The following is a 25,759-nucleotide window of genomic DNA, read 5'->3' on the forward strand; positions in this document are numbered from 1 at the left end:
TGTTCATGTATTCAATTGAAATATATGATAGCTCGAGTATTTAAATAAAATTACTTGATAAATTTAAGAGGTTATCAATAGTTAATATCTTAAAAGGTTATTCAACTTTAAAAATTCATTTAATAAAATTATTAAATTTTATTTTAATATCAATAAAATCACTCAATTAAAATTATCATTAAACTTTTTTTACATAACAAGAGTATAAATTATTATGCCATAAGAGCTTCCAATTGGAGTGTTCCCCACTTCTTCCATGTTAGGATGAATATATAGTTGACTTTATATAACGAAAATCTAGTATACTCATCTTCAAAACCAACACGTGGTAGTGTTATCAAATTCTTTCACTTCTTACTCCTATTCTATCTAACGTGAGATTTGTTTAAGATATTCTTCGTATCTCATTTTCAAAAATCTGTCAATCCTACTTGATCTGATCCTATCAGTCCACCCGTTATCAACGGTGTGATACGATTGGCTTAATCTTAGTTACCTTACTTATTCAACAAAAAAAGAAAAATTTAAAATGTGCATTGAGATGAATTCATGTTGTGTGGTATATCATAATTATGTTAGTTAGAGTTCTACCTTCCACAAAAGTTCAATTCTTCAATAAAATGAAAATATTTTAAGTTTGATACCGATCATATTTTGAGAGTCAATTTTTAAAAATTTTGAGTTTGACTTTAAAAATGAAAAGTTGTCAAAATAAAATTTATATATTTGGAAAATAAGTAAAAATCTACTAAAAAAAAGTCATAATAATTGACGATTCAAAATATGTAAAAAAACAAATAAAAAGAAATCACGATTAAAAAAAATCATCTATTTGATAAAATTCGAATTGTGCCACGAAAATTGGGGAGAGCAGGTAATAAAGAGGTCCTTACAAAATTGGCAATCACAGTTATATATCATCTATTTATTTTTTCCTTCTAAATTCTAGTACAAGTTACTGAATTATAGACTAATTGACTTTGATAACATATTCCCAATTTTTCTGCCCTCCAACCCTCATTGATCTTCTCAATAAAATCTTCAATTCTTTTCCTTAATTCATCCTCTTCTTTCTCATCACTTTTCTCAAAATTGTTGTCATTTGTCTCTTTTCTTGTTTTTGCTAAATACATTTTTTTGTCAATTGTAATATGAGCACTTGCCTCTTCTACATTTTCATATTTGAAACTCGTGTCTTGATGAATAGATTGTTTATCATTATCAAAATTGTGATGTTGAAAACGAGCAACATCGTCGTGTGCTTCATTTTTGTTGTCTTGATTTACCTCCTTGAGTACTTCCATGGTTGATACGTCACTTGATACCGAAAATGTATGCATTTCTTTTGATGTGACATGTGTGTCTATTTTTCTATCAATGGTATCATTAGTATTCACCTCTTCAACATTTTCACACTTGAAACTCGTCTCTCGATGAAGAGACAGGTTAAAATTAGCAGGCTCATGATATTGAGAACGAGCATCAACATCGTATGCTCCACTTTTGTTGTCTTGATTTATATCCCAAAGTACTTCTATGGTCGATGTGTCACTGGATATCGAAAATATTTGCATTTCTTGTGCTGTGACACATGTGTCCATTTTTCTAACTTGATAATCAAGACCATTCATACCTTTATGAAATTGTGTAGCTTTGGGACTCCCTTGTGCTTGTTTTCTCTTGGACATGTCATGATCAAGAATATTGGTAGTGTTATCTTGTGAACTAGATTGGAAGCCACTTACTAGGAGAAAAGCTATGATAAAATTGCAAAAACAAAATATAATGTGAGAATTGGAAGAAGCCATAAAGATCATCTCAAATGTGGAACTCAACATAGTTGAAAATGATATCTCGAATTAGATCTGTGTGAAATGGATAACTTTTCAGCAAAGAGTGTTTTACTCAGTAAATTTCGAATACCAGAGAATCTTGAAAACAAACGAGTTGCAAGAAGATATATTGAGAGAATATTTGAGAAGATATGTAGGTGTTCAATTTAAATAGAATTGTGATGAAGTGAGGCTATTTATAGGTTTGTTATTATTCTTAAATTGTGCCAGAGAAGCTTTTAGACCATTAATTTAGATATTATATTTACTGTGTTACTTTTGAGAAGCTTCCCTAGGAAGGACTATAAAAATGTGGGATATTTTTTTCAATAATAATTATGTGTGTCTACACTCTACATTACCCCTCTATCCCCAATTTTTAAAAAAAGTTTCCATGTGGGACATTTTTAAATTATTAATGTGTGTTTACATCTTAACTCTTCTGACGCGTTTATTTTTTTTAAAAAAATTCATAGATAAATAATAAGTTAATCATTTAAATATGTTACTCCCTCCATTTCACAAAGAATGACCTAGTTTGATTTGACACGGAGTTTAAGAAAATAAAAAAGACTTTTGAATCTTGTGGTCCTAAATTAAAGTTATGTCAAATATACAAAATTGCCCTTTAATCTTGTGGTCTTAAACATGTCACGTGGAAAGCTGAAAGTAAAATGTTACCAAAAAAAGAAAGAGGTCATTCTTTTTTAAACATATTAAAAAGGAAAGGAGGTCATTCTTTTAAACGGAGAGTATATTTTTCAAATATATACATTAGTTTTAACAAGTTGTAAAATCACATGCATGTTTGAATTAACAAGCAGTTGTAAACATGTGCAAAACCTTTTCAATTGAAATATATCATAGTTCAAATATTTAAATAAAATTATCTTACAAATTTAAAAAGTTATCCATGATTTAGCCAAAATTAACACATAGTTTATTTCTTTATATCAAGGACCTACATGTGGTAGTTGGTTTACCTGTTAGGACGAGTATATAATTGACTTTGTATAACCAAAAACGAGTATATAATTGAAGAACGTGTTTTGAAAACTAACAAAAAAAGTCATTCTAAAAAAAAAATAGAGTTAATCAAGTTTTTGTTTGACTAATTTTTTTTATATGCTCCTGAATATTTTAATTATTAATTACTGTATTTATAGTATTTTTTCATAATTTTTAAATATAATAAATTTTATTTCACAAAAAAACTTAAAGCTTATATCACAGTTAAAGTTTCAAAATTTGAATCTCAAAATTTTAACTTTATCACATAAATTAAGACAAAAGAAATATAACATAGACACAAATTATTTAAAGAGGTATTCTCTCTATCCCAATCTATATGTCACTATTCAAATTTCGAGAGTCAAATAACTTAATTTTGATCGTAAATTCAGACATGAAATCTTTAAGTTTTTTAAAAATAATATTTATATATCTAAAAGTTACATATAAAATACTATAAATTACAATAATTAATAACCTAACATATTTTAAAATTACATTAAAAAAATAACGATCAAACAATAAAAAATATCATATAAATTGAAACCGAAGAAGTACTACACTTTACTACTATCTCTAAGTAAGCTTCACATGTTCACTCTGTCCAATACTCAACTATCAAGTCAACCCTCTGTTAGCTTTCCCTCCACAACTCACGTCTGAAAACTTCTTGGACACATTTTTCAAAAATAAAAAAACAAACCTTTAAATAGCCTCATTTCATCCCAATTCTCAACATTGGTAACTCTTGCAAAGTCATTTATAAATTAAAACTTCATCACTAATCCGTCACTAAATAAGATTATTTTAGTTGTTTATCGACTAAATTTTGTCCATCGCTAAATTTAACTTTCCCTTTTTTTTTGGGAGTAGTGAAACCATGTTGAGTCCCACATTTGAGTTCATCCTAATAGCTTCTTCCAATTCTCATATACTCTTTTGTTTTTGCAATTTGATCATAGCTATCCCCCTACTTGAAAGTTCCAAAACAAGTTCAAAAGAGAATAACAATACTATGAATTCTCAAATATCCAAGAAAAGAGAATCACTAGGCACTTCAAAACCAAAACATCTTGATTTTGAAGTAAGAGAAATGGACACGTGTTACATCACAAGAAATGCACACATATTCGATATTAAATGACACATCAATCATAGAAGTACTTCAGGATGTAAGCCAAGACAACAACAGTGGAGCATACGACAATACTGCTTGTGTTCAGTATTACGAGTCTACTAATTGTAAACAATCTCATCACCAGGACAAGAGTTACAAGTGTGAAAATGTAAAAGAGGCAAATGCTAATGGCACAATTGAGAGAACAATGCATTTGGCAAAAATGAAAAAGAAAGCAAGTGTCAATATTTTTGAGAAAAGTGATGAGAAAGAAGAGGATGAATTGAGGAAAAGAATTGAAGATTTCATTGAGAAAATCAATAGGGGTTGGAGAGAAGAGAAGTTGAAGATGTGTTATCAAAGTCAATGACATGTATGATTGTCATCAATTTGTTTAGCTTATGTTAGATAAATAAATAAAAATGTTGTACTAGAATGTTGAAAAGAAGTATAGTAGGCATTTGGACATCGATATGATTGATAAAGAGAAATTGACATAAATAGTCATCCATCGAAGATGGTTAACTATATTTGTGCCATTTATGAGTGCAAAAACTAGTATAATAATATTACATTGAACTTGATGTAAAAGAATACAGAGGTTTCTGCAGAACTAGTGTGGGTATTATTGTGAGGATGGACAAGCAGACACCACGACAAATCCAGTATATCGCCCGGAATATTACCAGTGATACAAGTAAATAAGTAATCAAAATGGTCCCTATAAGTATAATCATCCCACAAAATTTGTTGACTCATGTGTTTGTTAGACATGAACCATAAAATGCTCTATCTATGAAAAAGTTCTAATGTGGTTTTGGTTTATAGCCATCAACAGCAAAGTTTCTTGTGGCAACAGGGAGAGCTAATCGAATGCCATCGAGTTCAGGTTTTGCAATTACCTGACAACCTAGACGTGACCTGAAGGCGATGAATGTAAAAGAAATGAGAAGCTTCATAAATCATGGGAACTGCTAAATAGTACAAAGCAAGAGACATACGTATCGGTGAGAGCAAAAGCAAGATCCAACATATCATTTTCTTCATCTGTTGGATCTTCTAGCTTGTTGTAATACTCCATATCCTGTGAAACGCCACAAAAATAGATAAGAAATACAGCATATTTATTAGATCAGAACAACCAAGATGGTATTGAGTAGCTCGGTAGCTCCCAGCCAGGCGGAAAAAAGAAGCCAATGACATTATCCCGATCACAATTACTTACCATAACAATCACATGACATGTGGAACAGGCAAGTGAAGCTTCACATGCTCCTGCATCAAAGGCCATACAAATTTAGTTAAGTTAACAGCAAAGCATTTGTTGTCGTGCTTAGAAATGTTAACACCACAAAAATATCCAGAAGTGTTCTACCAATATTTTTATTTATCTGACAGTGTCCTAAACCACAATAAGTAGGCATGCATGTGTCAATCATGTAATTTTGCCTAGATGAATGCATCTGTGGCTATGGAGTATCTAATACTGAAGTCGAAACTAGAAGAAGTATCATGAACATAAAAACTTTCATTTATGACGGTCTTAATAAAATCATCCCATGTGCATATCTTCAACAACCGTCTCTCCAGGAAACCTTAAAGATGTGTTACAAACTTCCTCTCTTACCATCACCATCACCGCTTCAGTAGTATCTCTAGTATGAAGATGGTGAGATCACAATGCTCCTTCTGGAACTCCTCGAGCCCAACCATACCACTAACTTTGAAACAATTTTGGGAATTTCAACACATTATGCTCGAATCTGTAAGGGAATACTACTTTCTTTTCCGTTGTTTTCTTAGAACTTTTTGGATAGGTAGGATTGCAAGATGATGTTAGATGAAAATTCTAACACATCCAATCAATGCCTCTCAACTGACTGAAACTAGTACCAAGATTCACTAAATCGCCTTATCATTATTAAAATATCAGCAAACTTAAGTAGTTGAGGATTATAAGATCCGTTCAAGATATATGAACCAAGACACCTCAACAAAGCTGACCTTCAAGTTCAATGTCATTTTCATGTGCAGCTTCTAACATAGACATTCCAACAGGGACCTTGATATGGTTCTCTTCTCCATCCTTGTCAACGAAAGTTACAGATATTCTGCGAATCACAAAAAGAAACCATAGAAAAGTAAGTTTGTGGTAACTAAATCAGTGTGGCATAATCTCATGACATTCCATCAGCTAAATTGTGAGGCTAACCATGATAAGATGATGATGGATGCAATGAAGGAGACAGCATAAAGTTCAAAATTTACCATCATAATTCATACAGTAAAAAGGCTATTAAATCTCTGATACACAATCTATATGAGATATAGTGCATTAGATATCAGAAAACATAAGTTTAAGGAGGAAATGTTGGATTGTAACAAAAACTTTCCCTAGTGACGTCATGCATTGGACACAAAAGCAAATGAGATATATGTCCAAAATTTTAGGTAGTTTTTGGGAAATAATAGATCTAGATAAGTAGGAGTGAATGTGAATTGGTTTCATGATCCTAGAGTGGGAAAGAACAAATCTGATTTTTTGAGGATCAATTCTGGTCCAGTTAGAATTTAAAAATTTTACCGAACACATACCTAGAGCATCTCAATCTATAGAAGTTGATTTAGAGAAGGGCCTACTTAATAAATATTCTATGAACTTTTCTTCCAGTCCATATAAACACTCATGGCACCACTAACTAGTTACTGCTAGGTTGGCAAATTCATATGGTTTTACTTTCAACGGAACTTGTGTAAAAAAGGTATCATATAAGAGTGTACTCTAATAAGATCTGGCCCAAACTAGATCTGGATCAATTCAGAAGAAACAAAGAAAAAGTAGTTGAAAAGATCAAAGCTAGTCCAATCTACTATAAACTAGACATTTTCCAAACAGAACCTAACAGACCTTTAAAACCTAAATTCCATTCAAGACTTCCCCTTTAACAAGTAGATCACCAATTTAATTATGTCATTTTTGTAAAGGACAATTGTAGCCAGCAACATAATCTCATTTTCTGCCTACAGAAACCATAAGTACACACATTGAAGAGGAAGAGAAAAGAGAATGGAGTAAACAATTCATGTGAGAACTTACTTTTGCTCTCCCTCATTTCCTGCAGTAGTACAAAATTGTTCATGCCTCTGAAGCACAAATCAAAGTTCAGCACATCAAAAGAGGTGAAAAAAATCATATTTCAAAGCAGAGAACGAAACACAAACCAACAAAATAGGGTGCTAAAGAGAGTCGTAGAACATAAGTAATTAAAGCAACGAATTCTAGAACAATACTAATTATTAGATTCATCTAGCAAAGCTACTGACCAGGCCCTGTGTAGATGAATATCGCAACAAGTGTGTGTATGATGTCCTCGGAATACAAGCTAATGGGGCTGCAATTCATCAATAAAGAAAAGGTTATTCGGAGACCAAATATAACTCCCGTCAACTTTAAGATAGCAGTACACTGATTAATTGTAGAACTAATGCTTTGATAAGTCAACACAACAGAGTACAGACGGATGTCTAGAAATAAAAGTAAAAACTGTGTGAAATTGAATCTTGAAATAAAAAATGAAAACAAAAACTATGTAGAAATTGTGTGTCTGGTGAACCAGATTCATCTATCAGGTTATGCAATTGCCTGTGCAAAAGAGTCGTTCCATGCATCCAAAGAATAATTTCTTTTAAAAAAACGTTTTATACTCTTCGCATTATTCTCACTGTTTTGGAAAATTGTCCTCTTTCTTTTGACCAATATGATCTGAAAGGGGCAGAATGGTATAGTTCTCAGTTTCTTTTTCTTTCCTTTTTCTTTTTGGCTAAGGTAAATAATTCTTTTAATAATGAAAAAATCCTCTGTATACAAGCAGTATACTAAAAAGTAGAGAATCTACCACATTATTTGATTCTCTCCTACAATTTTGTAACTTGTATTAGTATGCCTCTAGATATTATTTAACTCAACTTTGGATTTGCATTTCATCTTAACTATGGACCTTGACCATTGGTTTCATCTTAATTGTGGACCTTGTCTATTTTTAAGTATGGATGTACATCCACATACTAAATCATCTTGATTGTTGGGCTTCAACCCTACTTGATTCAGAACGGTCTCTTGATATTTGATTTTGCTTTGATGTGATTGCACAATGTATGTGTTGGTCAAAATTTACAATTTGCAAGATTTAACATATTCTGTACGATGGACAAAAGTAGGTTTTATACATCACCATATTTCTCTCTATACTTATGATTTCTTTCTCCCTTTAAAATCCATCTAAGAATAACAAATCTTATCCATTCCCTCCTATCCTTTTGTCCTTCATTCATAAAATTCATAGGAATACAACCAAATCCCAAGAAGAAAAATCCACAAAATTTGAGTTCATTGAACAACTTGTACTGAGGCTTTCATCCGTAAATACTTGCCAGCAGTTGCACCTTTTCTGCTTAAGCAATTGCGTATCACTGATCAAGTTACCGCCCTCTATGTGGAACTGAAGACGAGTCAGTGCCTCAGTGGACCATTTGTTTTTCATGTGCACCTTTTCTGCTGCAGTTTGGGAAAAGCTCTAATCTTGGCAAGGCTGTCACAGGAATGCAATGGATTGGGTAAGTGAGGTTGCATGGATGGTGGTAGCAGGCACTGTGTATTTCATTTGGTAAGAGAGAAACAATAGGGTGTTCCAAGGCAAACACAAAACAAAAGTCTCCTGAGGTTCTTCTAAGGCTTATCATTCAAAATCTTACGGTGAGGAGGTGTATGCAACCAAAACTTGCAGGAATAATGAAGCATTTGGATTTCTATCCTCAGTGTTTTGCACTTCATATTTTATAACCGTGGTGTCCAGGCCAGCTTGTGCGCACCTCGACTAATTTCAAATTTCAAGAGATACATACCAAATAACTCTGTTCACCAACGCTAGAGCAAATGGGAAAGAATCACCTAGTTTATTTGAATCTGAGACTCCGGATTCTCAATTCATTTCATTGACCACTAGGCCACACCTTGGATGCGGTGTTTTGCACTTTTGAGGGACAGTTTAGCAGTTTTTCCTTTGGTTCTGTACCTGATTCTGGACCTTGGTAATTTATCCATATGCCAATTACTCTCCATTTTTTGAGCTTTGTACAAAACTTCACTTTTGGTTACTAAACTCTTCATTACCCAAAAAAAAATTGATAGCAATTCTGCTGCTCTCTAATAGAATAATACCCTTTACCCATCAACAACAAAAAAAAATTCACAGATTTGCTGAAATTAACAAGGAAACACTGATACATATAAGTCTAATAAAACGTACCACTGATATAATTCAAAGGAAACAAATTCCTAACTCGATTCGAGGTCCCCGTGCAATAACTCCTACAACCCACTTTCAGCGATAACTCGCATGTCTGTAATTGCAGCAAAAATTCTTCAGTACTAAACTAATCAATTTTTTGGGTATAAAAATACCTTAACAGAAATCTTAAAATTAATGAAAAATAGTCTTGCAGAAAACTTACAGAAGCTGAACCATGGAGAAGAAGAGAGGAAAGAGAGCAGCCGGTAAGCCGGTGGGCAAGTCGGAGATTGTGGAAGCCCACCATTTGGGGTCGCCGGAGAAATCTGAAGGCGCAAATGAGTCTGCGATTCAGGGATTACTAGTCAGTACTATAATTTCCCAAAAACCCACCTAAAACCCCTTGCCTTTTGACAAGTAGCCTCTCTTTTTTTTTTTTTTTTGACGTTTTTAATTTGATCTCATTTTATATTTATTACATGAGATAATACATATAGTCGATTTATTTATCTAAATTTTAACTAAACATAAAGTTAAAAAAGTAAATAGATATAATAAATTTCAGCAAAATTTGAGCAAACAATGCAACAAATCTAAACAATAAATTATAAGTTTCATCTCTAAACTATTGACCGTCATAAAAACACATATCTACTTAATTAACTAAATTTAAATACACCCCCAATATGTAACATGCCATAACAACTGATCTCAAATTCTTATATGAGCATGAAATTCTTAATAAAAAGCCGAGAAAAGTGTTGAAAACAGTTCTAAACAAACAAGAATTTAGGGATATATTTCACTAATGTTACGAAATCAAAAGTGTATTTAAATCCAATTAGTCAAGTAAATGAGTGTTCTTAAGTTTGTCACTAATTTAGGAACGAAACTAATAGTTCATACCAAATTTAAGGGTGTTTCAAATTATAATCTAAACTAATACATAAAATTGCTCTTTAATTTGACTTCAATAGGTATCAACGTCTTTCAACTTTAAATATATATAAGTAGACATTGAAATTTATATTAAATTTTACATCAATAGACACATATCTTACGTGACGTTATGCCTTTTTTTTTTTACTATAAAGGTGAGAAGTTACTATTTGTAAATTTTACCCCAAAACTTTCCCGGTATAACAAATTTTAGGCCCAATTGCAACAAACCAGCTTCGTTCCGGTATAAGCATTTTTATATATCTACTGTGTGTCTGTGTGAGAGAGAAAGCACGGCGATGAAGAAACCCGGCGGAGCGGAGAAGAAGAAGGTGAGACGATCTGCCGGTGTCGCATCCAACGGTTCGAATAGTACTACTTCTACGGTAACTTCCACCGCAAAACATCATACATTTTCTTATTTTGATTCAATTTGAAATTTCTCGTGTTTTCTGAAAGGATCCGTGTGTGTTTTTGTATGCCTTAGTTTTGATTGTTGAGATTTAGTTTTTTTTTTTTTTGGGTGAAATGTTGTGCCCTATTTTTTGAGAATGATGAATTTTTTTATAGGAGGTTGAGGTTTATGGAAATGTGAGGGGATGTTTGATAAATGTGGTAATGATTTTGTTATTGTTAGATACAGGCGATTTGCTAATCACTATTCCTGAATTGTGCTAGCTATTTAATATAGTTTCTAAATTTGTGCTATAGGATGAAAAGAGACTCCAGTTTTAGGTAATACTTGATTTCTGGAGGAGATCTATTTGGTAATTTTGAGCCTAGGGTTTATTGGGAACAGCGTTTCTACCTCGCAAGTTAGGTTGGGGTAAGCTCTGTGTACACATTGCCTTTCTTATACCCAACTTATGGGACTACACGGGGTATGTAGTTGTTTTTGTTGTTCATCTTTTTGAATTAATCTTCAATATGAAGTAACAGTTCTTGAAATGAAGTAATTAAGGCGAGAACTGTAGTTTACCTTATTATTCTTCTTCTTACCTTTTTTGGTCTTGATTAGTTCAGATTTTTCATTTTGCTTAAATATTCACCTATGGGGTCTTCCTATTACACAACAAAAAGTCTGCTCACGTGCGAACATATTTTTTTTTTAAAAACGGTAGTGTCCAATTCAGTTTGTGCTCCACCTAATGAAATCCTTGGGCAGCTGCTACAGCGCACTAGCACATTTGAGAAAATCTGTCCACTAAACTGGAGCAGATGGGGTCTCACAGATGTACATTGAAAGACGTGGAATAAAAAGAAGTGCAAATCATCTAGTCATTACTAGATAACTTGGTGCCAGATTCTCATCCATTAATCACCAAAAATTTGATGTAGGAAAATGTAAGGTTCTACATTATGAAGTGATTTTGTCTGAGTTTCATTCCTAACCTATTTTCCAAAACTGTTTCTCTCAATGGAACTAGTATCTTTTCTGTTTGCACTTAAATATTTGCTCCTCTATGTATTTGTATTTTAGGATTTTCTTTGGAGAAAGCTTGAAAGGTAGAGTCGTCAAAATGGACTGGCCCTTGAGGCCAGCCCAACCCATCCCGCTAATCTGGTCAGGCTGGGTTAAGATTTATGAATCACATTTAAAACTGACCCATCCTGCTATTCTGGTCAGGTTGGGTTAAGATTTATTAAACACATTTAAAACTGAGGTTTATAAGCCCTGCCCCAATCAGCCGCCCTGTGGGTGAAAAGGCTATTTAATTTGAATTAAAAATTGTGAAATAGAAGTAAAGACTAGGAATATTGATTACCGAATAAATCTTAATATCTTACACAATACTTTACTCATTTAGTATTAAACCCCTCATATTAAAATTAGTAATCGTCAAGTATAAAGATGCATCTATCGTAATATTCAAACACTTGTTGCTACTCAAAATTGGTTGCACGGCTATACCAAAATTGAAATGGGTAATATATTTAAAGTGAATCTAAGTATTATTAATTTTTGAAATGAAGTTATTTGATGATGTTTTACTAATCAAATTTGCATATTATGTAGACAAGATAAAGATGTTAATTAAGATAACTCATCACAAACTGATTCAAATGCGCTTCATGATGTTTGGTGTTAAATATGCTATAAATTGTCGCAGAATTATGTACTTTCATCTAATCATATGTTAAAAATGTTAACAAATTGACATATTTCTACGTTTGAATTTAGATTGATATCTTTTTTTACTATAAAAAATATTTAGAAAAAATGAAGGGTTAGCCCGCCCCTTCTAGGGCTGGTCATTTTAAGGCCCTTTCGAATAAAGGCCCAGCCCAGCCCACCCTAGCATGTCAAATTTCTTGCCCCGTGAGGCTTGAGATGGGTTGACCCATTTTGACAACTCTAGTGAAAGGTACCACAGAAGTAGAGATTGTCTTGAACTGTTAGACCTTTAAATCATTTTTAGGCTATAAGTGGAGGTGCTTAATAATGATCACTCATCCATTATTTGCTTATTTCCAAATAGATGTCTAGTTAAGTTAGTGCTAGCAACTATCTTTGTACATCTACTTTGCTTGTTTTGTCCCAAATACATGCCGTCCTTTTTTGGACGTTAAATGTTTATAAATTGTTCGTAATTTAGGTTTTGTTACCTAATATTATAGGTTTAAATATGAAGAGGTTGTATTTTTATAACTTTTTAAAGCTGGGTTTGAGCAAACTCTCAATAGTATCTGTTGAATCAACATATTCACAAATATCTAAAATGTAAGTTTTCTAGTTCACATACATGATATGCATTTCTAATAATCTTCTGGCATACTCTAGTTTTAAGGGACTGAGTAAATGAATAGTTTTATTCTCCATTTTGTGATTGGATTGTGGAACAATTCAATTAATGGGAGAGACTCTATAGCATGTTGAAACCATAAAAAAGAAAGCTGAACAAGAAAAGGAAAAGTAAAACTCTTTGTTGTTCGGATCCTCGAAAAAATGCAGCTGTACTCATGTTGGATTCTCCAGAAATGCATTACTTTTGAAGGATCCAAGCAACATAGGAAAAAAGAGTTTTTAAGGAAGAAGCAGAAGGGCTTCTGAGGGATCTCATAGAAATCCTACAGGAATATGTTAGGATATTTTGGGGCTGTCTTCTATTGTACAAAGCTAGGGACATGGTCTTCTCCTTTTAGAGAAAGAGAATATGCATCTTTTGAACATCTCCTCCCCCTCTTTTTTTCTCCCTGTTGAACATTTCCTTCCCTCTTGTATCACTGGAAAAAACCTCAATTATGCTGTGAGTTTTGATTTTCAGTTGAAAGAGCGGTAGAAGGGCCAATTTGCCAATGTAATGAGAATACATTTATTTGATTAAAAAAAAACTTAATTATCTTTGGCTACTCTGAATGGAGATTTGCTAAACTAGGATTTAGCGGCTGATGAGAAAAAAAGTAAATATTCTGAGGCGGTAAAGCTGTATTGAATCAGGTGAACAGTTTTTCTTTCTCATATCAGTTGCTGCTTAGATATTCTATGGGGCTGACACATAGAAAATCAAGACAATTTTGTATAGGAAAGATGAAGACTTTGCATCTGAGGTAACTGTTTGTTGCATGTTAGCCTTTAGCTGGTACTTGTTTGTTGAATTCATTAAGATGTTATTGCCCCCTAACTTTCCAGTTTGTGATTGTGTGGTTTTGGTAATTTTTTGGTGACGATGTCTTTTGTAAATTGTTTTATCCATTTTTTGTTTACTTTTATTTTCAGAAACAAGGTGTGAAGGACGTCTTCCAGCTGTTTGCCGAGAAAGCAAGAGATCATAAAGGCTTAGTGTCACGTTGGGCTGTCCTGCAGGAAACACGGGTAGAGTATTTCAGAGGAAAAGATTTTGTCGCTTTTGTGAGAAATCATTCAGAACTTAAAGACATACTAGAGTCAGATAAAGGTTTGGAGCCTGAAGATATTGCCAACACGCTGCTTCAGAAGAATCTTTTAGTCCGCTGTGATCGTGTGGTGAAAATTGTTCGACCTGGGAAGAAAAAACTATCTTCTTGGCCAGCACATTTAGAGATATACCATGTGAGTATCTTTCTTGATTCAGTCAACTATTGGGGATGTTAAAAAGTTCCTGACTTTATGTTTAATTTTATCTTTACTAGTCTGTGGTTCTGCTCACACATGTATTTATGGTCCTATCATATCCGTGGCCAGTGAGTATGACATAGATGTGGATCCTCTATACATTTCAAAATACAGTGAGAACTTCCTAAAAATTGTACATGCTATGTGGGTGAGTGTATCTGTTATTTACACCACCTGAGACCTTATTACATAGTTTGGTCTTTCCATGGATTTATTATGCTTTGATCCTAACTTGAACTTTGCATATGGACTTAGAGAATGGATGAATGGTAGGGTTACTGAGCTAACTCTTTTCCTAGAAGAATCACAAAAAGATATGGATGAATGGTATGGTTTTGAAATATTTATATGCATTTCTCTAACAGTATTTGTTTGGATCCCTGTCAATGGAAGCTTAGTTTCAATGTGATTGATGGGTCCAACTGGTACACTTCCTGAGATGGTAACAAATTTCATTAATATAAAAAGAGAAGTTCTTAGCACAAAGATAGTGCTAAGAGAAATAAACCATAGTCACAAGACTTCCAAATGAATAAAACAAAACAAAACCAAGTCTTTGCCAGTTACAGGGATCCAATGAGATCAACTTAGGACTTTACATCTTGTACTAAAGCTTCTTTACACCAAAAATGAACAAAAATATACAATTCAATTTAATCTTCTGTTCAGAATTTGCTGAATCTTCAAAACTTTTGGAGTTCCTTCCACTCAAATTGTTCACCAAATGCAGGCTGAATCTTTAAGAGTTTTTTTTTTACATCTACAACAAATTTCCACATTTTGACTTTTTTTGGTAACTTGAAATTAATCTTTTTCCATAGTTTGCTTACAACTTTTGATGTTAAGTTTCTTCAACGGATATCTGCAGGATCAAGTATTTTCTGAAAATGATGCCTTTTTTGCATGGGCATTTGTGAAAAGAAGACCCCTGTGGCAAACACTTCTCTCATTTTTCTGGCCGGTGTTAACACTAGCGATTTGCTTGTTTCCTGTTTATCCCCATTGGGCCAAATTGCTTATACTATACACGTGTGCTGGTCTCCTCCTTCTCATTCTTAGTCTGCTATTCAGTAAGTATCCGCTGCTTGTTACCCTTTTTTTTCTCACACTTGTTATTCAATTTTATTATTTTTGTATAGAGTTGTATCATGCACTGTGATGTGGCTACTCCAAAACTTGAAAGCATTACAGCTCTTGGCTAAAATATTGTGGCATATGAGGGATTGGTCTTATAATTTAGCAAGTTGACAGGTTTCTTCAATCATCAAATACACTGTTGGGTTCACACTTGTCATGTCAGTATCACGATTTTGAACACATATTAGCTAATTTTATATATCATAGCTGACTACTAAAGCAATGATGTTTGGGCTTGCGTGAGATTAGAGGCTTTAGGTTCTATGTACAATTCATATATATATATAGTGAAGAACATGAACTGCAAGTTATTGTTCCCCACATGTTTCTAATTTGGAAAACATTCCAAACCTTTTCTTTTCTTTTGCATTTTTCTTTTAGGCTTGAAGTAATTATATTCAACATAGTTCTATGAAGTTAGGACAAGGTTGCTTATCACTCGTTCGGTTTTATATGTTATCGGTTCGGTTTTTCAGTTATCGATTTGTTAGCATACTAGACCAATAAGATATTTGTTATCCTTTAATCAGCGGTCCTTAATCGTTCCGTTATCGATTTTAAAACCGACAAGAAAATGTCTTCTAGGGCCACAACCAACTTTGTCCTCTATGTTCTCCCCTTTCCCTTCTTGTTTCCATTTATTAATATGCACTTTATTTAACAATGCTAACCTCTAAGAGGCAGGACAGAAGAATTTCACACCCTTGTCAGTGAGTTGCAGTGGTGTATGAGACCTCCATGTTTTTCTCTTGATCTATAAGAAGCATTTAAGCTGGACAGGTGGATGTCATTTTTTCAATAACTAGGATTTTTGAATGCCTGCACACTTTCGTTAGTTCACAATACTGGTTACTATCATTGGAACTCTACGATAGCTTCTTTTTGCTTTGTGTCTATGACAGCTCTGGGTGTGAACTGCTAATCATATTCTGTTATCCTTCACTTGAATCATCCGAATCCCTAAGTGGCACTCATCAGCAGATTTTATTTAAGTATTTCTGCTTGAAGTGGTGTCTGATATTTCCTTTATATATGCAAAATTTGCCTGTTGTAAAATGGTGACTCTGGGCTGTTCAAATCATGCTTGTCATGTGTATTTTTGAGTCTTCTATTGGGCAAAAATCAGCATTACAAAGAACAATTTTGTGCTTGCAGTAAGAGCTTTGATCTTTGGTGCTATTTGGGTACTTTTTGGGAAGCGCGTATGGTTTTTCCCCAACATTCTGGCCGAGGAAGCAACACTGCAAGATTTGTTCCAGGTTTGGCCTCAGAAGGATGAAGCCGAGCGACCTAAGTGGACAGCAAGGCTTTTCTACGCAATAGTAGCTGTGGTTGTTATTTTGCTCCTGAGGCATCATGCTCCTGACGAGGCTGCAAGAGCCAGGTTTGCTTACTTGTACTTTAATCTCTTAAGCTTGGGAGTTCACTTGAAGAAATATAACAAAAAACCAGTCCGTATATTTTGAGTTTTTCATTAAACCAAATCCCTATGAAGCTAGATGTCGTATCTTCAAAAAGACGAACTTCAGTAGCAAATAATCTGCAATTTTGTGTCATATTTTGAGAATCAATAACCTAAAATCCCAAGATCCAGCAATTCAGTGGCATCTTCTCTCATTCTGCGAATACAATTCTCTCTTTCTATCGCGCTGAAAAAGAATTCCTTTATTATCAACTGTTGCAGGTATCAGAAACGAGTTTCCAACATTATCGATGATGTGCTCGAGTGGTCTCCTAGACAGGCTCTGTCAGGGATGATGGATACCGTTGTCAATGTGACCGACTCAAATGATAATACAGCTGATGATAGCAAAACTGGCAGTGAAAAAGTTTATTTCACAGACGACTTAGACGAAGAAACCGATCTGAAAGAAGAGAGTGAGGATGTTATTGGAAACTTAGAAGATAGTGATCATCAGCAACGTGACTTGTAATTTATATAAATGTTGAAACATATGCGTCAAGAATCAAGATTATTCTTTTTCTTATTTTGTATCCTCTTTGTTAATTCTCTTTTGTGGGAAAGTATATTGCAGAACTCTATTTTGGGGCAACTTTAACTGCAACTGCAGAATTTGAAAACCAAGGGTGAGGAGTTCCCTACGTAATATTTTGAAGCTTGGTTTCAAGACTTCAAATCTACAATTGAAGTCTCTTTGCCACTTATAAAAAAGAGAAAAGATTTGATATACCTCTCAATTTTTCTAATTTGAAGCTGATATATCCCTTGTTTTAAAAGTGACTCACAAAGTTGAGGGCTATTATTATAGTCAACGTGGTCTAACAAAATGTTACCGCAGCGTTTTGTCTTGTGAAATTTGAAAAATAATAATTTGGTTTTCAATATAAAAATAATATTTGAAAATTGGAGTTGTGTTACTATGAATACAAATTTGAGATGTTTTTTTATTTGTGGCAAGTAATTTTGAGTGAAAATATATTTTTTGTTATTTTTCAAATTCTTAAAAAAATTTAGAATTCAACTTAAGTTAAATTTGGAGTTCTTAAAGCCAAACGTGTATTCTGAAATTCATTTTTTTCCATGGCCAAACATATATTTCAATTTTCAACTAAGAAGACGACGTAAGTGTTTTGTTTAAGATTGTTAATTATAAATCTTCATTAAGAGATAAAAATTAAATATCACGAATTTGAAAGAAAAAAATTCTTAAAATATGGACACTAGTGAAAAAACTCACAAATTTTATTTTTTTTCTTGCCCCATATTCACATTAGAGTTAGAGTTAGAGACTAAATTTGAATTCACATTGAAAAATATCACGGCAATTGGGTAGCGTGGGACTCGAACCCGAACCCTCTCTTAACCGAGCAGAGATTTGTTTTTCTGCCAGTGTAGCTAAAAGAACAGAAATCAAAACCAAAAAGTTCCGGCCGAGCTACCCTTTTTCAATCAGTGTAGTGTAAGAATCAGAAGAATCTGGTCCTTTTGAACTGTATATCTACCGTTTCTTTTAGCTCTCTCTGAAGAGGTAAAGTCTCAATTCTATATCATTATTTTTGCTAAATTTGTCTATTTTTATTTTTTTTTGGAGAAGAAGCCGGTTTTGATAGTTTTGTCTGATTAATTAGGGATAAAAAGTTCATAATTTTGAATGGTGACACGAATGAATCAAATGCATTGGAAACTGATTATTTTGCTGCATTAATTTCAATACTTTATCTGTTTTTACTTACTTGTCGATTGTTTATCGGAAACAATCTGTAGTAGGGCTAGGTAGACACCATCCTCCCTAAATCTCACTTGGGTATGTTGTTGTTATCGGAAAAGCGCTGGCCTCTGTCCCTCTTTCGAATCTGATTACGTTGTTAAAAGAAATCAATTTTCGAATTTGTTAAAAACATAACACTGTGAAAACAACAGATTCATATAGTTAAAAATATAACAAAGTTGTTATTTTACATTTACATTAGGTCCAGTGGTTGATAGGAGTATTTTGTCGTAGTTAGATATACTTGTATTTCAGTATTAGAAAACATTTAGCTTAAGTGAGATACTATTTTATCTTTTTTTTTAAAAAATCAGTCCGACATCCGTTATAATTTGTTTGACCTACTTATTTTTTTAGTTCGTTTAAAAAAGAATGACCCTTTTGTTTTTAGCAACTTTTTATTTTTAACTTTCTGCGTGACATGTTTAAGACCACAAGATTAAATAGCATTTTGGTACATTTGACAGGTTTTTAGTTTTAGACGACAAGATTTAGAAGTTATTTTAACTTTCTTAAACTCCGTGCCAAGTCAAGACAGGTCACTCAATTTGAAATGATTTGCATAGAACAAAATGATTTAGGGGATTCATATAGTCGAATTTGACTAGTTGGATATTAAGACAAAGTTGATTAGTTTACTGTTGCGTTGATGATTGGTTCGATTGCTTATGCTTTATTTGTTCTCACTGAGAGACCTGTTTTTGAGGTATGTAAACCTTCCACTTCTCTCTTAGCTTTGCATGCTAATTCAGGCCTGTGATCGATTCCCTTATTGATTCTAGTGATTAATCACCATGGTTATCCATATAAAAAATGTTCTTCCACCTCTTTGAAAGGTTTTGCTTACTGTGTTTCATTGTAATTGGACGTCCTCCTTTGTCAAGAAACTTAACAGGATTGTGTCCCACTCATATTTAACACACATTGTATATAAATTCTTCTAGTAATCTGTTTAATATACACAAGCCATCAATTCCCTTTTCTCCTTTTATGTTTAAGTAATTTGTTTCATTCTGTGTTATTTGGCAGATGGAATCCTATGAATCAAAGCAGTGCTCAAGTTGCAGGTTAGAATGCTTTAGTTGAACTTGTAGTCTGGAGTCACATGAGTCGAAGTTCACTCCCTCAAGTTACCAACTGGACCAGAACTATGTTTGCTACTCGCGGTGCTCATCGATTCTCCAAAAAGCTTCAGCCTTTTCAGGGGTTTCCTCTCGAGAGCTGTTGTTATTTTAGCAGAACTATAATTAACCATGTACATTCCTTTACGCAATCCAAACAGATGAGACCTGTACGACGAGTTAATCGACTGCCGAGCAAGTCTACCAAATCTGTTCCGGAGCAAGACATAGATCTCCCTAAAGTTTTCATGAGGGATACAGTTACAAGAATATCACATATACTGAGATTTTCAACTTGGGATTCTGCTCAAGAGCAGTTGATGGAACTTCCCATAAAATGGGATTCCTACACAGTCAATCAAGTTCTCAAGACCCATCCTCCTATGGAAAAAGCCTGGTTGTTTTTCAGTTGGGCCTCTAAATTGAAAGGCTTTAAGCATGACCAGTTTACCTACACGACTATGTTGGATATATTTGGGGAAGCTGGGAGGATTTCATCCATGAACTATATCTTTCAGCAGATGCAAGACAAAGGAATCAAGATAGATGCAGTGACGTATACATCCCTTCTTCACTGGCTTTCCGACCATGGGGACATTAATGAGTCAATTAAATTGTGGCAGGATATGAAAGATAAAGGATGTGTTCCTAATGTTGTTTGCTACACTGCATACATGAAAGGTTTGTTTGATCATAATCGAGTTAAGGAAGGAGCCAAGATATACAAGGAGATGCTTCAATCTGGTTGCTCTCCCAACTGCCACACATACACTGTCCTTATGGAGCATCTTGCTAGTTCTGGTAAGAGTGATTGGCTTGTTCCTTTTTATTATAGTTGGGAACTTTGAAGTAGCTCAAGTAGTGTACTTAAGAAAGAACTAGCTCAAAAATTTTCCTTCTTACATGCAGAATGCTTATAACAGTTAATAAAATTATGTGAACCACTTCTTGGGAAGACACCATTTTAAAAAAAAAGTGTCCATCAAACTTGTGCATAATTAAGCTTATCCAACATTTCCCTTAGTTGTGAATAGTTGGTGTTCTATCTTCTGAAGTCTGTAAAGCATAAGTATATGGACTTGTCTATGGCTACATCAGTTCAAATACGGTACTTTAAGGTTTATGAACTTATGAAGGATCCATACAACATATTCTAAAGCTACTCTCATATCCTCCTTGAGCTATAGAGTGTGGGGAACTGAGCCCAGTTTGGACCCGTGATGTGAGCAGAGACGTTAGGTATTGTTTTGCAAGACATCTGCTGCTTGAGTAGTGGCCATATGCAATCAGTGATATAACTTTCCTTTGTTAGGAGAGTGGTGCTTAGGTTATCCTTGTTTCAGAGTGACAGATGACTAAGAGAGACATTGGTATCAGAATGTATGTTGTCCATGTAATATTAGTTGCAACTGAAGAGGCTAAGGGCCTTGTCACTACGTTGTAGACTTGGAGATAAGATAAAAATCTAAGAAACATTTGTACACTCAAAGGTATATATAGAAATTAGTTCAGGACGGTCTTATTATGGACAAGAACCTAATTGCATCATCCAAAGCACCATCAGTTGAGAAAGTCAAACCAAGGCCAAGCCAACAAAATATGTTCTGCAGACTTCTGATTTGCTTTTTTTTTAATTGTTCAATTGTGAAAGTAAGTAAGCACTCTGCAGACTGTTTTTCATACAAAGGAGTGCTAAGATTTTCTTGTCAAGCATTTTTGACTTTCTAAAATATGCTGTAGCTTATAAAAGGCCTTTATCTGTGCCTAGGAATTAACACAAACACCTAGAAATTCTTCCTTGGTAAAAGAGTTGTGTCACTTCAAACTAGTAGGATATAACATAGTGACATTGTTTGACGGGGATGTTGGTCGACCCATTTTTCTAATCAAAGTGTTTGATGATTTTAACTGATGGTGACAACTTTCTTTGCGGTTTGTTTTTACTTTTACTTTTGCCTAAAGGAAGCTGATTATAATTCCAACCCAGAAAATAGGAAAAAAAATGAAAAGAAAATTCTTCCTTTATGTGGTAGATGTGTCTGTTTCGCTTCCTACCATTAAATTGTCTATAAATAACACTTCCTTCATATCACACCATTTTATTTGTATGAATTGTCTGGAAAACTGTTGCCTTGTATTATACTATGCGTGAATGCAATTTTAAAGACCATATAATGTCAATACTGAAAATGGAAGCTTCAATATTTTTGACTTGTAGAAAACTTTGCCAAAAATTGAATGACAAAAAGGTAATAATTTGGCATTCTAAGTTCTCTTTGCTATCTGTAAAATTAAGTGATTATGATCTTGAATTGTTAGACCATTGTCACTTCGAATTCTTGACAACTATATTATGATTCCTTAGCTATTAAGAATCTCATCTGTAGATGTACCATAATTGGTTTGCAGGAAAATTTGATGGAGTTCTCGAGATTTTCAGTAAAATGCAAGATGCAGGGATCCAACCAGATAAAGCTACATGCAACATCTTAGTGGGAAAATGCTGCAAAGCTGGGGAAACACAAGCACTGATGAAAATTCTTCACTACATGAAGGAGAATTTTCTTGTTCTGCGTTATTCTGTCTATCAAGAGGCTTTCCACACGTTGAAGATGGCTGGGGTGAGTGATCGGCTACTTAGGGATGTGAACCGTCATTTGTCCTTACAAAATTTCAACCAAGATCAGATTGATGAATCAGATGGGATTTCTGAAAGTAGTTGCTTTACTTTGGACAATAGGATGATTTTGTACTTGTTGAATAAAAAAAGTCTTCTTGCTGTTGATTACCTACTAGATAGCTTGATGAATAAGCGCCTCAAATTGGATCCTAGAATAGTTTCAACTGTAGTTGAGGTAAACTGTAGTTGTGGTAGAGTAAATGGTGCCTTTTTGGCCTTTGAAGTCAGTGTGAAATTGGGCATAACCATTGAAAGAATTACGTATCTCACCATGGTGGGAGAACTTATTAGAACAAATTCCTTTTCAAGGGTTGTGGACATTGTTGAAGCAATGGTTGGGGCAGGCCTGTCATTAGGGTCAGAACTAACTGCTCTTCTGATTCATCGGCTTGGCTGCGCTAGAGAGCTTGCTTCTGCTGAAAAGTTATTTAGCATCTTACCTGATCAGCAGAAGAGTATTGCTGTATATACAGCTTTAATAAATACCTACTTCACCTTTGGGAATGCTGATAAAGGGCTTGAAATATTCGAAACCATGAGAAAGCAAGGGATAAATCTGGCATTAAGTACTTACTGTGTCCTATTGAATGGTCTTGAAAGAAATGGCTTATTTGATAAACTACAATCTTATAGGAAAGAAAAGAAGAGATTTGAATCTGAAAGCTGCAGTAGGGAGATGTCAATGGAGGAAACAGTCTGCGATCTTCTTTTTGCTGGAAATTTTGACAGTTGAGATGCTAGATATGGATATATGGACTCTTTTCATGATTGATTGGAGTATTTGGAGTACAAATTAGCTGTTGGTACGTTGCTTGTGCTGTCTATTGTGTGTTCAAATTTACAGAAATGGGGTATGCTTAGTATGGAATCCCGCATACTGAAACAGAATGCGGGATAGGTAATCTCGTATGGATCATATTAAAATGTTCTCTCTTTGACAAGTTTAGCTTATCTTTAGAAGCTGTAGCAGCTGGAATGATTGGTCAAATGGGGCTTGACAGCTTGATTATTCTCATGCAACATTATGGCCTTAAAGAGGTATATTTTCTAACTCTACTTCTTGAATGGGGCCTATAAAGTTCCACAGTTATTGTTCTCCACATGTTTCTAATTTGGAAAACATTCCAAACCTTTTCTTTTGCATTTTTCTTTTAGGCTTGAAGTAATTATATTCAACATAGTTCTATGAAGTGAGGACAAGGTTGCTTATCATTCGTTTGGTTTTATATGTTATCGGTTCGGTTATCAGTTATCGGTTTGTTAGCATACTAAACCAATAAGATATATGTTATCCTTTAATCAGCGGTCCTTAATCGTTCCGTTATCGATTTTAAAACCGACAAGAAAATGTCTTCTAGGGCCACAACCAACTTTGTCCTCTATGTTCTCCCCTTTCCCTTCTTGTTTCCATTTATTAATATGCACTTTATTTAACAATGCTAACCTCTAAGAGGCAGGACAGAAGAATTTCACACCCTTGTCAGTGAGTTGCAGTGGTGTATGAGACCTCCATGTTTTTCTCTTGATCTATAAGAAGCATTTAAGCTGGACAGGTGGATGTCATTTTTTCAATAACTAGGATTTTTGAATGCCTGCACACTTTCGTTAGTTCACAATACTGGTTACTATCATTGGAACTCTACGATAGCTTCTTTTTGCTTTGTGTCTATGACAGCTCTGGGTGTGAACTGCTAATCATATTCTGTTATCCTTCACTTGAATCATCCGAATCCCTAAGTGGCACTCATCAGCAGATTTTATTTAAGTATTTCTGCTTGAAGTGGTGTCTGATATTTCCTTTATATATGCAAAATTTGCCTGTTGTAAAATGGTGACTCTGGGCTGTTCAAATCATGCTTGTCATGTGTATTTTTGAGTCTTCTATTGGGCAAAAATCAGCATTACAAAGAACAATTTTGTGCTTGCAGTAAGAGCTTTGATCTTTGGTGCTATTTGGGTACTTTTTGGGAAGCGCGTATGGTTTTTCCCCAACATTCTGGCCGAGGAAGCAACACTGCAAGATTTGTTCCAGGTTTGGCCTCAGAAGGATGAAGCCGAGCGACCTAAGTGGACAGCAAGGCTTTTCTACGCAATAGTAGCTGTGGTTGTTATTTTGCTCCTGAGGCATCATGCTCCTGACGAGGCTGCAAGAACCAGGTTTGCTTTCTTGTATTTTAATCTCTTTAGCCTGGGAGTTCACTTGAAGAAATATAACAAAAACCAAGCCGCATATTTTGAGCTTTCATGAAACCAAATCCCTATGAAGCTAGATGCCGCATCTTCAAAAAGACGTACTTCAGTAGCAAATAATCTGCAGTTTTTGTGTCATACTTTGAGAATCAATAACCTAAAATCCCAAGAGCCAGCAATTCAGTGTCATCTTCTCTCATTCTGGGAATACAATTCTCTCTTTCTATCGTGCTGAAAAAGAATTCCTTTATTATCAACTGTTGCAGGTATCAGAAACGAGTTTCCAACATTATCGATGATGTGCTCGAGTGGTCTCCCAGACAGGCTCTGTCAGGGATGATGGATACCGTTGTCAATGCCACCAACTCAAATGATAATGCAACTGATGATAGCAAAACTGGCAGTGAAAAAGTTGCTTTCACAGATGACTTAGACGAAGAAACCATTCTGAAAGAAGAGAGTGAGGATGCTATTGGAAACGTAGAAGATAGTGATCATCAGCAACGTGACTTGTAATTTATATAAATGTTGAAACATATGCTTCAAGATTATTATTTTTCTTATTTTGTATCATGTTTTATCGTCTTTGTTAATTCTCTTTTGTGGTAAAGTATATTGCAGAACACTATTTTGGGGCAACTTAACTGCAACTGCAGAATTTGAGAACCAAAGTTGAGTTCCCTACGTAATATTTTGAAGCTTGGTTTCAAGACTTCAAATCTACAATTTAAGTCTCTTGCCACTTATAAAAGAGGGAAAAAGGTTTGATATATTCTCAATTTTACTAATTTGAACCTGATATATCCCTCGTTTTAAAAGTGATTCACAAAGTTGAGGGATATTATTAAAGTCAACGCGGTATAACAAAATGTTACTGCAGCGTTTGGTCTTGTTCTATTGTGAAATTTGAAAATTGGAGTTGTGTTACCATGAATATAAATTTGAGATGTTTTTTGATTCGTTGCGAGTAATTTTGAGTGAGAAAAGTGTAAATACATTCTTCTTTTTTTTTTTGTTATTTTTCGAATTCTTAAATTTTTTTGAATTCAACGTTAAATTTCCAATTCTTATAGTCAAGCGTGTAATTTGAAGATTAACTTCGGAAAAAAGGAAATTGTTTA

The 25,759-nt window shown here is 34.1% G+C and overlaps 3 protein-coding genes across 5 annotated transcripts; 2 read left to right on the top strand and 1 right to left on the bottom strand.

Moving 5' to 3' along the window:
- Window positions 1-4,520: 4,520 nt before the first annotated feature.
- Window positions 4,521-9,636, bottom strand: LOC125873711 (adrenodoxin-like protein 2, mitochondrial). Its single transcript, XM_049554584.1, has 8 exons — window positions 9,472-9,636; window positions 9,267-9,360; window positions 7,285-7,352; window positions 7,058-7,104; window positions 5,965-6,071; window positions 5,186-5,235; window positions 4,962-5,044; window positions 4,521-4,881 (listed from the first exon to the last, which is right to left on the bottom strand). Exons 1-8 carry the CDS (start codon window positions 9,553-9,555, stop codon window positions 4,767-4,769), a joined length of 648 nt encoding a protein of 215 aa, XP_049410541.1. The 5' UTR covers window positions 9,556-9,636; the 3' UTR covers window positions 4,521-4,766.
- Window positions 9,637-10,396: 760 nt separating this feature from the next.
- On the top strand, window positions 10,397-25,206 carry LOC125868418 (uncharacterized). 2 transcript variants are annotated; one of them, XM_049549079.1, is made up of 5 exons: window positions 10,397-10,573; window positions 13,906-14,217; window positions 15,149-15,350; window positions 16,573-16,801; window positions 24,905-25,206. In XM_049549079.1, the coding sequence occupies exons 1-5, from the start codon at window positions 10,487-10,489 to the stop codon at window positions 25,152-25,154; spliced, it is 1,080 nt and encodes a 359-aa protein (XP_049405036.1). In that variant the 5' UTR covers window positions 10,397-10,486; the 3' UTR covers window positions 25,155-25,206. The 2 variants fall into 2 exon arrangements, with proteins under 2 accessions (XP_049405036.1, XP_049405033.1); XM_049549076.1 differs by lacking the exon at window positions 24,905-25,206 and adding an exon at window positions 17,102-17,398.
- LOC125868402 (pentatricopeptide repeat-containing protein At2g01390) lies at window positions 19,677-24,451 on the top strand. Of its 2 annotated transcripts, none has more exons than XM_049549064.1 (3): window positions 19,677-20,569; window positions 22,178-23,486; window positions 24,377-24,451. In XM_049549064.1, exons 1-2 carry the CDS (start codon window positions 19,753-19,755, stop codon window positions 23,179-23,181), a joined length of 1,821 nt encoding a protein of 606 aa, XP_049405021.1. In that variant the 5' UTR covers window positions 19,677-19,752; the 3' UTR covers window positions 23,182-23,486; window positions 24,377-24,451. The 2 variants fall into 2 exon arrangements, with proteins under 2 accessions (XP_049405021.1, XP_049405024.1); XM_049549067.1 differs by lacking the exon at window positions 24,377-24,451 and having other exon boundaries at window positions 22,178-23,251; window positions 23,396-23,486.
- Window positions 25,207-25,759: the final 553 nt, after the last annotated feature.

Source organism: Solanum stenotomum, chromosome 1 (genome assembly GCF_019186545.1).
Source record: "Solanum stenotomum isolate F172 chromosome 1, ASM1918654v1, whole genome shotgun sequence".
Classification (NCBI taxonomy): domain Eukaryota; kingdom Viridiplantae; phylum Streptophyta; class Magnoliopsida; order Solanales; family Solanaceae; genus Solanum; species Solanum stenotomum.

Bases quoted from the DNA above. Each gene is read 5' to 3' on its own strand.
- LOC125868402 (XM_049549064.1), top strand. From the start codon at position 19,753: ATGAGTCGAAGTTCACTCCCTCAAGTTACCAACTGGACCAGAACTATG. The intron at 20,570-22,177 runs GTAAGAGTGATT...ATTGGTTTGCAG, and splicing joins GGAGCATCTTGCTAGTTCTG to GAAAATTTGATGGAGTTCTC.
- LOC125873711 (XM_049554584.1), bottom strand. From the start codon at position 9,555: ATGGTGGGCTTCCACAATCTCCGACTTGCCCACCGGCTTACCGGCTGC. The intron at 9,361-9,471 runs GTAAGTTTTCTG...CTGCAATTACAG, and splicing joins TTCTCCATGGTTCAGCTTCT to ACATGCGAGTTATCGCTGAA. The intron at 6,072-7,057 runs GTAAGTTCTCAC...TGTGATTCGCAG, and splicing joins GGAAATGAGGGAGAGCAAAA to AATATCTGTAACTTTCGTTG.
- LOC125868418 (XM_049549079.1), top strand. From the start codon at position 10,487: ATGAAGAAACCCGGCGGAGCGGAGAAGAAGAAGGTGAGACGATCTGCC. The intron at 10,574-13,905 runs GTAACTTCCACC...TTTTATTTTCAG, and splicing joins CGAATAGTACTACTTCTACG to AAACAAGGTGTGAAGGACGT. The intron at 15,351-16,572 runs GTAAGTATCCGC...TTGTGCTTGCAG, and splicing joins CATTCTTAGTCTGCTATTCA to TAAGAGCTTTGATCTTTGGT.